This window comes from Varroa destructor, unplaced genomic scaffold (assembly GCF_002443255.2).
Source record: "Varroa destructor unplaced genomic scaffold, Vdes_3.0 BEIS01000005.1, whole genome shotgun sequence".
NCBI lineage: Eukaryota > Metazoa > Arthropoda > Arachnida > Mesostigmata > Varroidae > Varroa > Varroa destructor.
This window is the reverse complement of record NW_019211458.1, coordinates 37,341,482-37,358,935: the sequence shown is the minus strand read 5'-3', so window position 1 is coordinate 37,358,935 and position 17,454 is coordinate 37,341,482. Positions and strand designations below refer to the sequence as shown.

General features: G+C 40.0%; 1 protein-coding gene and 1 long non-coding RNA gene across 16 annotated transcripts in view; one reads left to right on the top strand and one right to left on the bottom strand.

Annotated features, from left to right (window-relative positions):
• Window positions 1–17,454, top strand: part of Meltrin (disintegrin and metalloproteinase domain-containing protein meltrin) — a 77,802-nt gene that overhangs the window by 43,478 nt on the left and 16,870 nt on the right. For 5 of the 15 annotated variants that reach the window (XM_022806471.2, XM_022806470.2, XM_086991279.1 and 2 more), the window contains one exon: window positions 4,640–4,765. The exons of 4 other annotated variants lie outside the window; for them this stretch is intronic. In XM_022806471.2, coding sequence (XP_022662206.1) covers window positions 4,640–4,765 — 126 coding nt within the window. Of the gene's footprint in view, window positions 1–88; window positions 311–3,230; window positions 3,383–4,639; window positions 4,766–17,454 lie in introns of those variants that run through there. 6 more of the 15 variants (XM_022806474.2, XM_022806482.2, XM_086991280.1 and 3 more) reach the window with 5 other exon arrangements.
• LOC147755642 (uncharacterized) lies at window positions 4,233–5,428 on the bottom strand. Its single transcript, XR_015329262.1, has 3 exons — window positions 5,020–5,428; window positions 4,621–4,893; window positions 4,233–4,316 (listed from the first exon to the last, which is right to left on the bottom strand). It is a non-coding gene; the product is annotated as an uncharacterized LOC147755642 (long non-coding RNA).

The window sequence follows — 17,454 nt, the reverse complement described above, 5'->3', positions numbered from 1 at the left end:
AGGCTAGAAGCTGTCTGCTGCTGGGAAGGACCTCCTCCAGCTAGCAGACAATAAAATGAAACGATTTTTGTTTTTATTTTACGCTGTAAATTGTGTGATTACTATTCGATGATGAATAGGCGTTCAATGTTTAAGTGTTATATTTATGTTTAACTAGGACATGATCGGATGGCACTCAGTTTCTATACGATCATTAGATATTGATCTTGTAAAATAGAATGGGTCGTTTTAAAATCATTGTGCAATCTGCAAAGTGACAACCAGGACGGCAAAGTAAGACAAACAGGGGAAACGGAGAAAGGCAGATTTGGTAAAGTGATAAAGCAGTAATAGATAGTGGATATATTCCGCTTCTTCGTAGAATGTGGCGCTAACTTGTCGTTTTCGTTGATCTTCTCGTCGTCCTCATAGACATCGTGTCTGCAATACTTCGAACGCTTGTACTGTTTATATATATTCATTGAGCGTTCTATCTCGTCTTGAACAAATTTCCGAGTGGAAAAAATTGATAACGTTTGCAATATCATGATTTACATTCTATGTGATACTATTTGTGGGTAAAACAACTGTACACAACCAACAGGATCGGGCCATATCCAGTAATCCATTTACTTCTTTTAACGGCAAATTGAATACGCACTGAAAAAACGAATTCTATTTAGTCTATTGTAAGCGTAAAAGATTTTCGTTCGGATGTACAAAGATGGATTTCAGCATGTAGCAGGGCAGGTCAGAGTTAATATAAAATCAAGTTTCTTTCTAACACAACTATTGCATAATTGAATCGGGACCAACTACTGGGAGTGGAAGCCAAATTCTGTTTAGAGACCCTTGGAAATCGGACTTGCAAACTCTTTTGCTCTAATATAAAGCATACATTGCTGTCTTGCAAAACAAGCGCGGAAACAAGTCCTGGAGCATTCTCTTCATACAGCGAATGCGAACGATGTACGCCGCTCGGTTCTTCTTTTTCTCTTTGAACCTGACATAGTGGTCACCCACAATGCAAAATATTTGGCATCGCTAACAATTTCCATATTATTGTCATTACTGTAGTAGTTCATTACTATAGTGTTATACGATTATCTCCTTGAATTGGGGAGGTAGCTTTAAAATACCCCCATAGAAACCAATTTCAGCAACCAAATCGTAATTGCGACGAGCTTATTTGACCTGCTGGTATTCGATGTTTCACTTACTCGCTATGATATAATCCACTGAGAAAGGCATACATCATTGAGCGAAGATCGTAAGGTATTATATTTTGGGTTTGTTCCGGCGTATGATTACGATGACAATAATGGTCCTGGCGTCATTTTATATCGAAATTGTATATTTTAGTGGCGACGGTCACACTGTATCCCTGTAGTCCATAGCTGTTCGAAGGTTCTCGTAGCCAAGCTAAGCGATAGTCATTCTTCTCGAGTTTTCATAGGCAACGACCACGATCAAATTTTCGTTTGTTTGTTTTTTTTAAATACTTTTGTTTGTAGTTTGTCACCTCTCGGATAGATGAATCCAGACAGTTTCCTTTGGTAGCCTAACTATCGAATTGCTAATTTAACACCTTGTTAGTGGGGCATAGCTTACTTGCCAAAGTACTAGAATTGTATATATATATATACAAAAAGAGCAATATTGGTTTGTATACGATAAATAATGGGCTTCAAACTTTGTCATTATAAGCATTCGCTTTAATACAGTTATTTCCAGTTTTCCTTGCTTTTTGGCAAATATTCGTCGTACTTAGGCACCACTGTCCAGCTTAACATCAATAATGGTAAGGGATGTTGTTGACTGACCATTTGATTATTCAATCAGATATTTGATCATTCATCCCTTCAGGCCTTCGCCAGATCAATGTCTCTCTCGCAGATCTGTCTAGCTCGAGGTGCAGTACCAAAAACGCAGTAGTAGGACGGCTAAATGAGATTTCCTTAAGCCATCCATTAACGTAAAACAAACGGTCACGAGAAATTTTACAAGGCAATAACAAAGCCACAAAGTTGCTAGGCTTTATAGAGCTCCCGCAATTTGAAGGATATCCATTTCAACTAATGGGAAGTAACAGGCGAGAGTGCATCCTGGACGTGTTGCTCCGTACTCTGTTGTATGTATAGAAGCTTTACAATGCTGGGTGGAGACTGGAGGTGCCATGCTCTGACTGTGCCGCTAAATAACCTTCTCAGCCATGTGACATAAGGTCTGTTTTTTTTTTTGGGGGGGGGGGGGGGGGGGGAAATGGGATGTTGCCACATTCAGTTAACAAAGGTTACGTCTGCTTTTATGCACTAAGATATGCATTTATCATAAACAGAGTCACAACCGTTACTCTGTTTATGTGTGTATATTTAATGCGGCATTTCTACCGAGAAAAAAACACCTTTTGTGTTTATCTACTTCGTTACCGACCCCTAGAAGAACAACGACACCAGCCTCAATGACCTCCTAACAAAAAAAGTGATCTATTCCCTTTGTAGGAAGAAGGATGACGCAAACGTTAAATTTACAACAGATACATTTATTTCTATCTAAGTCTACCTAGAATTCTAAAGATTTTGCTCCCGTCGTAACCAGCGCTATGAAAACGAACTATACGTATATCCAAGATATACCCACTATAAACCTATTGCCTCCGGAATTAAACTAAGATTTTACCTTCCAGTAGATTGTCCCGTTGAGCGTATACTAAGTCAACCACAAATTCCAAAAAACAAGTATTTCACTTTGATCATTACCACCATATTGGTCACGTGTGAGATGAATCTGCTATGGGCTTAATCGTGTCATCCCCAGAAAATCGTTTCCGGCTACCGTGTATTTCCCATAAACATGCACCGGTAGTACCCTCAACACTGATATTACTGAACGTTCGAAAAATATTCTTAGGAAAGACCATTTGGAGGGGGAAGGACGTCCCTTTACGCAGTACTTGCAGTCAAGGAAGAAGCGAATAACGATATCTGTATTATAGTGCGTTGCGAAACCAGAATACGTTCTCCATTCAACCACAAGCGACTGCAGATGGCGTCGACCTAACTGTAGTGTTGTATAGATAGATTGCTCAGGCGAAGCGAGCGACAACCGGTAGGATTTACATAAACAAGAGTACCTCAATCATTGAAATGTATATTACCTCATATGGTCTGTTTGTAAGTAGAAAACCTCTCTCAATGCTCACCGTGCGACATCTTTCATGTATTTATCGATTCTATAAAAATCTCGAACAGACTTTATCGTAAGCAAGCGTCGTCCATGCCGTATATTACTACACCGCTGACCCGGATTCGCACGAGCTGACGCTGCCATTACTTTAAAGCAAAACAGAGTTAGGATGCTTCGATGCGCCCGACTAAGGACTGGAGCATCTTTTTATCGTTCCGTGAGTACGACGACATGATAAGGTACAATGGCGCTTTTTCAGGACGCACGTAGCCAGAGGCGGAGCAAAAGCCTGACAGTTATGAAGCCAACAATGTGGGGGTAGACTGAGAACATCCTGTATAGCCCTGACAGGACGGGCGATCCATGTAGCCGTATATAAACCAAGTGTGAACGAAAAATATTTCAGCGTCCTGCGTGATCTGGACACACCATTGACATAGAGAGAAACACAACATTTCTAATGAATTACGCATATCTCTTCGTGTTTCTATCAGATATAATACAATGTACATATCTAGCAGTGAGCAACATTCAGTTGTCAATGGGCTGGGTAAATCAAGCTGTTTGTATGTAGATTGGCTTAAGCTATGACGATGGTGCCTTTTCAGATGGAAAAGTGGTTAGGACGGGGGTAATTTCTATGCAGAGAGATCGTCCTAGATACGATGATCGTAAGGGATGATGTGGTCTTGTGGCTGCGGCAGTGGTCGCTAGATACTCGTTTGCTGTACTGCTACTACTCCTACTAAGTGATTTGCTGGTTTGGACAGATGAACTCACCACAGTAATATGGGTTATAGTTAGACGAACATAATAGCCTCTGGGACGTGATCCTTATCAACTGAGCCGCTCTCATCTACTATGTGGAAATAATAGTATGTGTATACACTATAATGAAGAGAACATAATTAAATATTATTGTTTTTACTATAACAGAAAATAGGCATGTACTCTATACACAACTACGGTTATATAATGCTAAATGAAAAATTTAAATGTTCTTTGCAATATACATGCGTACTTTTTACCAACCTATAATTGGCTGATGTCACAAGATAGTCTTCAAATGCGATCGATGAAATTGTATTAGTATCTTTCTTCAGTGGATAGTTTCTAATTTGGAGGCACTTGCATAACAGATATTTGTTCACCTGTGGTAAGCAGTAAGACTGTCTAATAATGATTTGAGTTTTCTTTCACATATATATATATATAGTTGCACTGATTTAATAATGGCGCACATATATTATCTGTCATAAATAACTCTACCGATTTGCTGCTCCCGTTAAGCACCAATTCCGTCTAATACAGGGTAATATGTTTTATGTGAAAGCTAACGTAAAATTGTCATTGTTTTTATATGGCTTTACACCCAATTTATAAGCTAGTAACTAGATCGTGAATGTGTATGCTTAGTTCGGACACGTCGGGTTGCTGTATAATATGATAACTTACGTGAATATTTATGTTCCAGGTAAGGACGCGCAGATCCATACGGAGAAAGAGAATCCAGAGACGAAAAACATCTTCAGATGGCAGACGAAGCCGTGTTCCGGATTGGCAAGCTTCGTACCGGTGTGCCATTAGATATTATTATCAGGTTGCAGCCATTCCAGCTAACAAACCGTCTGTAGAAGTTCTTTTTGTTTTTTTTTTTATTCAACGCACGGTGGGAATGAATGCATGGCCGGATTCCGTCTACTGCTACTTTTTTTTTCTGAAATTTAACTATATTAATGATAATTAGCAAGCTGAGTCGAAAAAAATCCTGTTGTATTATTATTTGTGTAAATCGATCTTTGCAAGATACGGCCGACGGAGGAGGTTATTTGAACGAATTTGTCACACACATACCTGCCGGTTATATCAGCGACGAAGTTTTCAAGGGTAGAATGGCCTTTGTTTTTCATGATGGACGTTCCTTAAGTTTCTGTTACCTTTTTCCTGACAAAATGCAATCAATCTTCTTAATTGCTCGACGTTCTTCTGCTGTATATATATATATGCAATGCCACTTGTGCATCTATTGTACTTATCGAATTTCGCCAATAGCATTTAACCTCATTTTGCCCTGTGTAATGCATTCAACTTTGAATAGCTGGCGGACGATGACTATTTTTGAATTTTCTATAGTGACCGAAAGTATCAACCGACGGTTTTTAAGGAGGAACAATGCCTCTCATTGTAGAAAGTACTCTCTTCTGACCCAGAAATGTAGGTAAACTTTCGATATCTTAGCCACTAGAAAAAAAATATACGTTTGCAATAGAAGTTATAGGGACCTCATTGAGAAGTTAAAATGCTTTTGAGACGTATAATAAGCTAAATTGACTCGATGCAAGCGATGTTCGTCTGCTGTACATTTCGAAGCACGATTTCAAGGGGTACCGATTGCATCTAGATCGATACTTCAAGGAACAAAACCATTTAAAAGTCGAACAATATCGTATATTGACCTATCAATTTACTTCACAATAGACATTCTAAATACGATTTATTGCTCTACAAACGGAATACTAACTATCGTAACTGGGTAAGGTGTTATTGAAGTTAAATGAAGTTTAACATATTGCTTACATGCAAGCGCACGTATCATAAAAATATTTATACTTTTGTGCATAAACAGAGACGTACGTGAGCCGTCATTACAGAATGCAGCTATTACTATATGAAATAGATTCATATTTACTCTGTAGTGTCCGATCTCTATGTTCTACTAGTTTGTGTTTTGAAAACCGATGAACAATTAATAACTAACAGCAGTTAACTTAAAATTTCACTACTTCGCATATACAATGCCTATAAATTGAATATGAATGTAAATTTAGTGACAAGTTCTCTTTTAAAAAGCCGACAAATGTCTGCTAGCTGGATTGAAGTTTATATCTCCTGAAACGATTGTTGTTAGCTCTTTTATCGCTGATTGAACACTTGTCATATTTAAGCTTACACCAGCCATTCTTTAATGCAGCCATGCAAGTCTTTAAAAAAAATCTATGTGTCGGTTGCTCTTTAACTAGTAGAGTCATGGATAGCAGCATCCAGACTGATAAGTCGGTCTCCAGTACTAATTTTCACCAGCGTGTAATCCTTATGCGGGTTTATGTTTTGGCGTTAGTTGCTACAGTATGTATGGCGCATTGACGTGGCAGACCGTTAGCTTTTTGGAGTACTCTCGTTACGATACTATGCCACAATGACGCCATCGAATAAAGAGTAGCACCTCGCTAGACCCGTTATATGTGTAAACTGACGGACAATTTTTTAGGTAGTCCTAATACCATTGATGGGTATTCTCATTATTGCTTGAGTTTGCGTGCCTTGAAGTGAGTCATTGATTACTTTGTAAATGGTTTCAACTACATTCTAATACTGACATTAAAGACTAGGAATTATTAATTGATAATTTGGGCAGCTAAAAAGTATAAAAGTTAGCATTAATACATTTCCCCCGCGCCTACAAGCCGCACTTTTTCGCTAGGAGTGGAGGCATTGAGCACGTCTACGGAAATTTACGGAAAAGGCCACCACCACGCGGCGAAAACTTACCTAACTCATTGGAAGAGTAAAAACCTACCGTGAAAATATTGGAAAAAAAAGCATTCAATTTTATATTTTTTTGTTTTTATACGGATAATCTGTAATGGAGCGACAGAGTTTACCCAGTTCAAAAAGTTAGGCGAGCAGTATTGTTTTCTGGATGTTTTGTATGCACAGTGTAACTCTTGCTCCCAATAAAGATGAAGTATCTTCCAAGGTACGCTTGTGTTTTCGACCAGCGTTAGGCCTGCGGGATACGCTCCTGTTGCAGACGCATATTTTACTGCATGGCATAGGATCAAATGAAAAACACCAGTAGGGAATTGTCGTGATTTTACTAGTGAGTAACCGACTCACGGTTAGATGTATGTTTACAGCAAGCATGTGACCTATACGCCGTCGTACAGGAAAATCCTTCTGGAACGAAAGCGGAACTTTAGCCTTATTTTTCCTATTATGCCGTTCATCTGAGCTGCGGTCGTTCCCGAAGTCGAACATTACCTTCTAAGGGCTCGTTCCACTATTTCGTATCTAAAGCAATTCCAGGGATAACGCAGTATACCTATAGGCAGCGTAAAGTTCAGTACAATTTACTATTCTTTTTTAGAGTTGAGCCTATGTTCATTGTAATTGCTTGCTTCTGTCATACTAACTCTGTTACCCGAGTGGAACAGTGTGGAAATACCGTGGGCAACTAGGGATAGACTCGTCATATGCGGATGGGTGAGAAGGATATTGTGGGACGTTACCGGCAAGCCGCTAAATGAAAGGGATAACACAATCCTGGATGGCGGAATTTTGATGTCGCTTCTGCACATACTCCGGCCTGCTGACTTTACCTTCTACTGCTACTCGACTGGCTACTAGTCTGGGGTTGAATATTTATTGCCCACGCTGTAGTTCGATGTCGCCTCGCTCTGCTATCACGGCGGCAGTGACGCCAATGACGGCCCCGCCGAATGAGCTCGTATTTTTTATTGTTATTTTGGTGGTTGTTGTTGCTAATGTTGTAACAGCCACACGACTTCTATTTAGCAGCCGAAGGCGAAAGCAACTACAAGACTTGTCGAGCGCCTACATGAGTCAACTGCACTGCACTGGCATATATTACCAGTTCATGTACGGAACCAGCAATGACGGTAATGACAACAGCAACAGCAGCAGTAGCAACAACAACAACAGCGCGTTAAGGACACAACGCAGCATATATAATCTGCTGCAGTAGCTGAAGGTTGATCCCGTTTGGTTTCAGTCGACGTGGTCAATCGTGTCCTACATGACGTTTGTTGTATATATACATCTTCTACGAGAAATACGTTGTCTCGTTAAATCCCTGTTCAGATTTCGTAGGATAGTTTGGTGGCATAATCACATTGTATATGTAATGTAAAATATTGGTCGGAAAAAAAAATTAAAAGATGTTCATTTTTAGAAGAGCTGGCGAACAAGTCCCTGTGATGGTGCAGCGGTAGCGTGTCTGTCCATTAAACGTAGGGACCTATGGGGTGGTCGAGGTTCAAAACCCAACGTAGACAAATTTTTTCCGTGCTGCTAGAAGCCATCCATGCCATGCCTAAGCGATTCCTAACGGAATAAGTACCGAATGTATAATTCAATCATTATATATTGCGCTAACAAAAATCAGTTACTTGCCTCGCGCATTCTGAGTCGCCTGTTCTCAAAGCCGCACCACATGGACCCAATCAGTAGCGATCTGATACAGCAAAGTCATACCTATGAAAAAATCTGTCTAAACACGGTGAGAATTTTTCATTTTGCCAAAACTTCATTCAGCCATATATTGGCATAGAATAAGAATACGTTATGCCGTCCCTTGTCTCTATAAAAAAATTAAATTCTCAGTCCAACGAGCTAATTCCGGCCATACTCTCTATTTAACTAATTTATTCTCTCTATTTAGCTAATACTTTTTATTGAACAGTTCATTGTGTTTTCGAAGCGTATAGCAAAGCACCTCAGCTGAAATTCCACCAAATACTACGATTTTGTTTATGTTGGCACTTATGATTTAATAACCCTTTCTTGGGCTAAAAATTGTAAATGATTTATTTTTATTTTTGATAATGATTTCATGCAGAAATAATTTCGCTGCCGTGTTTCCCAACGACAGTAGAAAAAGGCAGTGTCAAATGCGCAGGTCCTTATTTTCATGATTTGATCGCACGACAATCACTTTGAAGAACTCAGAAAAACGCAAACTGCGCAACGATCGCAGAGCGCGCCAAATTTCGAATCAAACTGCTAACTGATAAAGGTTAAAAGCTGAATGAAATTACTATCACGAAATTAAAGTTTGCGAAAAACATATTATAGATTGCCCGGATAAGCGGTCAACGTGTTGGCTTACGGAAGTTGATGCAAATGTCAGCAGAACCTGTTGAAGTTGGTAAGGTTGTTCGGGGAGCGCTAGGAGGAGCTGCTGAACTTATTCGATATTGTGCATAGGTTTAGCTATCTAATTACTATCATATAATAATATAATGGGCCATAGTATTTCGACGTGTTGGAAAAGTTAATTGCTTTGTCCACGTTGTTTCAATTAAATAACCTTACTTTACTTTAGCGATTTTAATTTAATAGAGATATGCCTGCTGCTTACTTGCTATTTTAATTAAACTGTTAAAAATAGCATCGGTGGTCTTAAAAAGGAATGTTTCGATTGAGGTAAACGGTAAACGGAGCAACATAAGATCAGAAGCTGTAACGGCCTGATAGCTAACGGGAGGTCATGACGATGTCAACAAGTCACCAACAGAATAGCCCATACGGCGAGCTCCTACTTGAACGCATCTTCCCTGTGAACAAGGATTAGCCATTTGTCTATCAAGAATGTGCGTGTTTCGGATGTTATCGCATATTCGATTCGTCTATCGTTTTTCTGCAGCGTCGATTTCCTCACGTTGGATTTGATTTCGTCACTATATATCATGGAGGCAGGAGAACAGTTCTTATGGTATAAAACGACTTAACAGACCATATGAAACTGCATGTTGGAGTCATATGTTTTTCGATTTTCTAGCAGTCACCCAGCGACGCGACTAGCTAACGAGAGGTACTAATTTTTACAGCAACCCCTTACGAAAGATTCGAAAATGGCATTTGGTCGTGTTTTGCGTAAGCTATCCCCATTTAGGCAACATGAAGCTTCAGAGTCACCTAGTGTTTGCAATGAAGGCAGGTTTCTCGTTTCTCGTCTGCAATTATGTTTCGCTCTTGCACTACGGTTAAATAAATTGTAGCATTAACGAATAGGCACACTTTGCCATTCACTGCCATTTAATCCAATCGTTCAGTCTTCCTTCAAAGGCTTAATTTATTACTATTCATATTCCCTATCAAGTTAATAGGAAATACGTAATTAGTATAATTGGTCGTCCTCGAAGGATGACATGTTTCCGCGAGCGCCAGGCACACTCATATTAAGCTAGCAGACAGCGGGCGCTCGGATCAAATGAGTGAGAGACAACTGCACCAATAAAAAAAAACCTGCCAGGGAATAACAGCATAGTCTTAGTTACCGTACGAAATAATGCATATGTATGACTAACTTACTTGTATAGACTTTAAGGTCAATGCTGCGTTCGAGAAACCTTATTAGCATCCATCGTGATCTGTGTGAGCTGCGAATGAATCTAAGTGACGTATGAAGTTTGTATTGCTTATTAATTATTTATGCCCTGATGAGTAAATATTTAAGTTAAGATATAAAGTAAAACCTTTCGCTTCTTTGGCGTCGTAAATTAACACAATTAGAAATAATAAGAACGAAGTTCGTTGATTAGCACGGCACTGACAGTGCGGACGTTTCATTAGAAAGACGTACATCATAGACGTGTCGACCCATACAGATCCTGCGTATTTACAAATTTCGACGTTGTCGATTAGTACGACGCTTGTTGGATGAACTGTAGCAGCGAGTACGTACCAAGCAAGACCGCGATTTCCGCATACACAACTGAACGATTATGTATGCAATTGTCAATGTCACAACAAACCCTATTAGCAGACGAGTCTATTAAAGAAATTCTCCCATCGACAGAAAACGAACATGGAAGAAAATAGAGCTGAAAAGGCATCATAGCAACAAGTGCTTTCTATGGCTACAGTTCATTTATTAGCTTCAAACTCTCACAATCGCTATTGCCATCTTTAATTTATCACGCCATCTTTATGTCAATGCAAATCATGACAAGCTTTTCGTCTGGCTCCAGATCCATTGCTGGTTTCATTCGGTGCCCGGTTGTCAGGGTGGGCCGACTTCTGTCAGCTCGTTATAGTATCGTAGAAATTAATCGTGAGCAGTTAACTTAACCGAGAAGCGTTTCTGACTTCGTTTCTAATTCATGTAGAGATATACTAGTCTTTGTTTTGTATTCAAATATGATTTCCTTAAATCTACACACTCGTCTGCTCAGGCAATTGACTGTGAGCTGGTGACGCAATTTCTTCGATTTATCAAAATCAATCCATGTCGCATCACTGTATTTAATGAACAGGAAAATTGCCATATATCGACAGCAGCTGGAACCTTCGCTGTACATATAAATGTTAATAACTATTTTTATTATTAATAATAACAAATGTTAGGAAAGTGTAGACAATAATGTAATCAGAAATAATAACAATAACAGTAATTATATGTTAATTGATATTAACATTAATAAACTGATAAATAAAAGGTAAATATATTATGCCATATATATTGCATTACTTCACGGCGCATACGCCGGGGGTGGCACTGACAAATCTCTTAGCGATAACTGGGCACGTACCTTTACGATATTCTAAATTACCAGTTCGACCAACTATCCAAATATTTTCTAGCGAAACTTAATTTCTAACCAATGCGAGCCCCATACATGTGTCGCTACATAGTGTTCCCAACAAATGATAGACAGCTTGAATGATGAGTCAATCAAGCTCCCAAACATGAGGAAACCTTACTATATTTAACATAATTATTCAATTTCATATAACAATGAGCTAATGCATTCAGGGAATCGAACTTGTCTCTGTTTATTGTCGTACTTATTGTCTCAAACAAAAAGATGTAGTTGCTCAAAGATGGACCAGATGCTCAGGCTGGGTTTTCTTTTCACATATATCGGACCTGAACGTTCGAATTACGAAAAGCGAAAGCAAAAAACGCATATATCCCTATCGGATACTCAGACACGGAAATTGTCTGTTTTCGTTTGTTAATCTGCTGCTATATGAATATAGTACTTGATCAAAGTGCTGTGGATCTCCTGGGGCAAAGCAGTGCTTTTGAAAACAGAACCGAATCTCTTGGTACTTCATTCTGATTTACTTGAAATTGTACAAAAAGGATCGCTAAAGGTTATGAGGGATAGCCGACATAATAAGGAAGTGAGGCAAACGAGGTACATACGATGACAATTGATGGGACATTCGACCTTGTTTTTTCACGACCGAAAAGCATAATAATAACCTCGTAGCCATTTGTAGCCTTTACTATTGTTATGCTTCTGTTAAACACCATGCGACTGTTATGGCTTGTTTAGATGTAACAACAGTTGAATGTCCTTGCTTCGAGCCAGGGAACCTAAATGCAGCGCCGAATCTATATTATTAAATGACGTTGATTTCAATGATGTCATAACCGCTTCTATAGGTTCTGAAATATGACTTGAAAAGTTGTAATATAGTAAAAGTAAATCAGCTTTACGGTAGCAGATCCCAGTTATACGTAACATACTTATTATCAGTTACAAACTGAAAGTGTTCAGGGTGGACGGCGGATCAAACTCTTCGCTGGGGTCACACCGCTAATGTTTTATCAAACATTAGCGGTACTGCTAGAGATAATGCTTAAGGACACGATTGTCTTTAGGATTGCCCCGAATTTAATTACTAACTGCGTGAATCTTAGTGTTAGATTTGTTGGTTTAAACTGGAACGCACTTCGAGTTAGTGATTTGGTGCTTGCGAACTAAGGAAGCCACCCTGTTCCAACGAATAGGCAACATAAGTTAGTATAGTCAAAAAAAACAAAAGAGAAATTCATTTGATGGGCGGAAAGTAAAATTGAGTTCAGATTGGACTCAGTGCTTCTTCCAACGAAGTACGCCGTTTGTTATGAGAAAAAAAAAACCGACGACTACACTTCGTTTGCAATACGAACAACGTTATACAGTAAATGCTATATCACCCTTTCGTCAAGCCTCCGGCGTTAGCCAACCTTTTTCTTTTTTCGAAGCAATCCCTACCTTACAGTTCCACTAGCCGTTAGAAATAGTACTAAGCCTCTGTGCGTATGTATATCTATAGATACCACGTAAGTGCTGGAAGGGTAGTGGAAATGGGGAAAAAATCTGTTACCGCCAATATGGCACAGCCTACAGAAAGGTTGCTTCGGTTAGGCTGATTTTTCTCTATCTTCGGTTGTTATCTATGCGAGAGGGCTTCTTTCTTCGTCGAACGTTGCCGTCTGCCTACGGAGTTTGTCGTCTGAAGTTTCTCTAAAGCTGTTCCACGGTGGCGCTTCTGCTCTCTTACAGGCCACGCCTAGCGTCGACAGACCTAAGCCTCGGCCTAAGTTCTTTTCATCGGTCTAGACACTGTGTGCAGGACTGCCGTGCAGTCTGCGTGAAGTCAATTGGTGTCGCTCGAACGGTGGCTTAGCTGGGCTCGTGTCGTTGGACCGACGGGGACCCATTCGGTGGAAAAAGAAGAACAGACGGAGCGGCTTCTGTGTCTACTGCAGGCCAATTGAAGTGACGGTCCCTTTTACCGTTTGGTTCCGCCTCTTTCATGCGATAAAGGGAATTCTACAGGGAACAAAAACGAAGAGGAGGCAGAAATAACCGAACTAACGAATATTGGCTTCGGCAGGTCCATGATGTTAGTATGGTACGTATATTGGACGGCCTATTATGGCGGGCTAAGGATAGGCAACGATGGTTATGCCTGTGTGAACGGACAAACACTGGGTACAGTTAGGTCGAGAGGCAAAGGTACCAGCGACACCGACCTAACGGCATATTCAATATGCACCCTCTCGTCGTCAGAGTAGCCCCTTTTCAGGTAAAAACGGCGCTACTGTTCGATAGTATTGTCTTTGTGTCATTACTACTACGTGAAGAAGAGGCCAAATTTTCAGGATCGGACTTGGAAAGGCTCTGCTTATCTAGAAGTATGTAGCTATGATCTTTGTGGAAAGGTGAAAGAGACAATGGGAGGCGGAGTGAATTGAGATAAACAAATACTGTCTAGATGCTACTTAAATGAACGATCAAACAGTGCGGTTGCACTGATAAGTTATATTAGCAGCTAAAGAGGGAATAATCAAACTATGAATGAAAAGTTCTTGGCTTATACATTAAACATGTACAAAATGAAAAAAATTACCAGTCATTTTATCATTTATAATATTATACAGTACAGCTAGTGATAACATTTCCACGTGATACTGCGAATGCTCTTAAAAAAGCAAATCACGCAATATGTAGTATCGCAACTGTAATGTTTTATCAGTCGTGCTTCGTTCAAAACGGAAAAACCTATCAAGTACTAATTAGTGCTAACCCTCTGCTTTACTTGCAGGGGGCTACCTTTTAAGAACTTCATTGATTAGCACTTCAATAATATACGTATTTCGCCTCACTAAGTTTCTCGTTTTTCTCTCTTCGCCCCTTTGCTTTCTATGAACTTCTGGGTCAGTAGACCGTACGCACTAATAGCGATCTACCGCATCGTGGAAGTACACGGCGCACTTTCTCCTCGGTAATGCGCTCCATCTTTAATGATTCACCTTTCATATCACCACCCTTTTTTAGGCAAATCTCCACGAGTTCAAGCTCGCTTTCATTTCCTTCTAACTTCGAAAACGCGATAATGGAGAAGCTCTGTGACGCAAAGCATAGACGCCCAACTTTCTCTCCCGTTGAAACGGGAGCTTCGGAAGAAACGTGGACACCAAATGGCAATGCTATTAAGAGGCGTAAATTACTCTGACACCATTAAGTGGACGCGAGGGACAACGAACTATGGCGGCCCGACGATTTGATCTTACTCCGAAGCTAGGATATGTCTGGATATTCTCTGGCTAAGCGACGCAAATGGTGATTTACCTGCAAAGAGCCTGGGAAAAGGAACTAGGAAAAAGGACAGCCACCTATCACAGATGAGTCTCACAATGCCTTAATTCATTTCTCACTAATGCAACCTCTTCTCTCAAACTACCACTCTCTGACGCTCTCAGCTGCTTCCAATGACCCCGCGTCACCAAATTTTCGTCGCAGAACACGCAAATCATACGAAAATCATGAGTATGTACTTGGCGTAAGAAGTGTCGTAATCCAGGGTCACAGCTACGGACGGCATCTTCAAGAAGTGCGAATTCTTCTTCATGAGAGTTTACTATTCGTGGTAACCAGCCCGTGTGATAGCCTAACCTGCATGTCAGTACTCGTCTGTTCCTCCTCGTTGTCTCGTTTTATTAAGGCCTTATTGCACTTAGTGGCACAAATCCCTTTAGCGTGTCTGGGAACACGGATGAGTGCCGCTACTGCTTCCAAAGCCAGAAAAAGGGGATGAAAGTCGTGTTAGAGTACCATGGAACAGCTTAGCTAGTCCCCCGACCCACCGTAATCCGATCACACCACTGATCAAGAGTGGGACAAAAAGAAAAGGAAAAATAGAGAACATGACGAGCGAAACTGCTTCAATCTTTGCTTTGGTGTACGTGGTCGTCTAGAAGAAGTAAATCAGATAGTTGGAGGGGATCCGGTGGCTGTTACCGGATAGGAAAAAACAAAGACCTTTTACACTATTATTGTTAGCAACGATGGTGGCCATGTTGAGTTTTTGGGTAATATCAGGCATTCGAAACGCAGGGGAACCGAAAAGTCGTCTACCCGGTTGGCTAATAAAATCAGCTAGCTATGATAAGGCATTTACATACACATAATAACGTTTAAACACATTGTTATAGGATTGTATGAGGTATAGAAAGAACATATTAGATTTTGAAAAACTATCTTCCTTATTCGCATAAATTATGTAGTATTAATGTGTCGTTGGCGGGAGTAATTATTGATCATTCATCGCATACAGAGCACCACACTCTAAAATTGCGTATATAACAAAAAAAATATATTCATATATAATATGGATTCTATCATGTTAGATAATTAGAGTCACCAAAGCTTTGCAGCCCTTGAGTTACGTAATGAATTGGTGAAACGCCGAATTTACTTGTTGGTCGCGTCGACACGGTGAAAGGTCACCGATATACATGTGGTAGACTATCTAGGCGTAATGTAAGCGTTAAACGAAATCGATCTATCTGTCAAAAAAAATGTCATTGTAAAAGTATTATAAAGCGTGAAACCACAAATCCCTGCGCTGGCCTATTACTGCATACGTTAATAAACGGTGTCTGCTAGATCTTGCACGTACATTCAACCGCAGTCAGTGTTTAGGATTTTCTGGAAAAACTACCCTTTGCTTTCCTACGCAAACTTAGCACGCAGCCACGCAGAAAGCCGTGGAACATCAGTGGTAAAGTTGGAAATCGTGCGTGTTCTTTTCCCAAAAACGATTCCTGAACGAACAGAGATGCAAACAGGAGATGGAAAAACTAAAGTTAAGAGAAAACGGCTATAAACGTGCGTGTGTAGAGGACTGCGTCAGGGTGAAATTATATAATGTTAGTTGCGTGTTCGAGATTTATTCAAAGTGGTACCTGAAACCGCAGCTAATGGTATATTTAACCTGCCCGCAATAGCGTTACCGGTCTGAACGAGGTTACGAGACCTCAAGTCGGTGCCATCTTTTCATATATACATAACTTTCTTATATGCAGTACAAGTTAATATCAAGCAGAGGAAAATCGTGCTACTTACCATTTGCTTGAATTTACTGGCACAACACGAGCTCTTGTTCCGTTGACTTCCTTGTTTCGCTATATCTCAAAACTGTTCAAATTTTTGTCTTGATTTGTAAGGTTTTTTCGTATTCTACCATACAAACTATTGCTGTTACAAACTCTCAATTAATTTTAAGGATTAAGCAAACAATAAGCCTAAACATGTCATCTTAGTAATAGCAGGCGAGACAGATAAGTTATCCAATGTATTGGTAAGAATTTTCTGCTGTTAAACTGGAAGCCTAGAAGCGATCATAGAAGTCAAGCTATGCGGTAATAAAAAGTGAGTATATTGTAGGGGGTTTATTACAAACTACCATACCATAATAGCTACGTAATGGAGTCAGGCAAGATAGATGTATGAATGCAGCATTGGAAATTAATGTTCTTTCTTCCAGTTCGTTATCGCCTAACAATTTATGAGTTAGATGAAGAATACCTGTAGTAGATGTTGCTGTAGTTTGTCACGTCATATGGCAAAAAAGTGCTACTCAGGTCGACCGAAGGATACCTCGAATTGAGCTGTCTGGCGCTATGAAGTTGCTAGACGGTACTAACGCGAGAAGAGGCTAAGAGACCACGTATCAAAATAGGCCAAGGTCGCATGCGCTACACTGCCTGTGAACTTATGTAGATCCAGATGGATCTAAAAGATGGAGATCGTACAGGAGCTTCTGTAACGTAGAGCATTGTATTGGCCTAGCTGCCGTCTCCTAACGCCTGATAGAGGCACACAACACGTGCAAAAATCAACAACAAATAAACCTTTAGCTAGAATCCAATCAATAAAGAAAACAGTAAGTATTGAAGTGCTGGCGTGTTTTATTATTGCTATA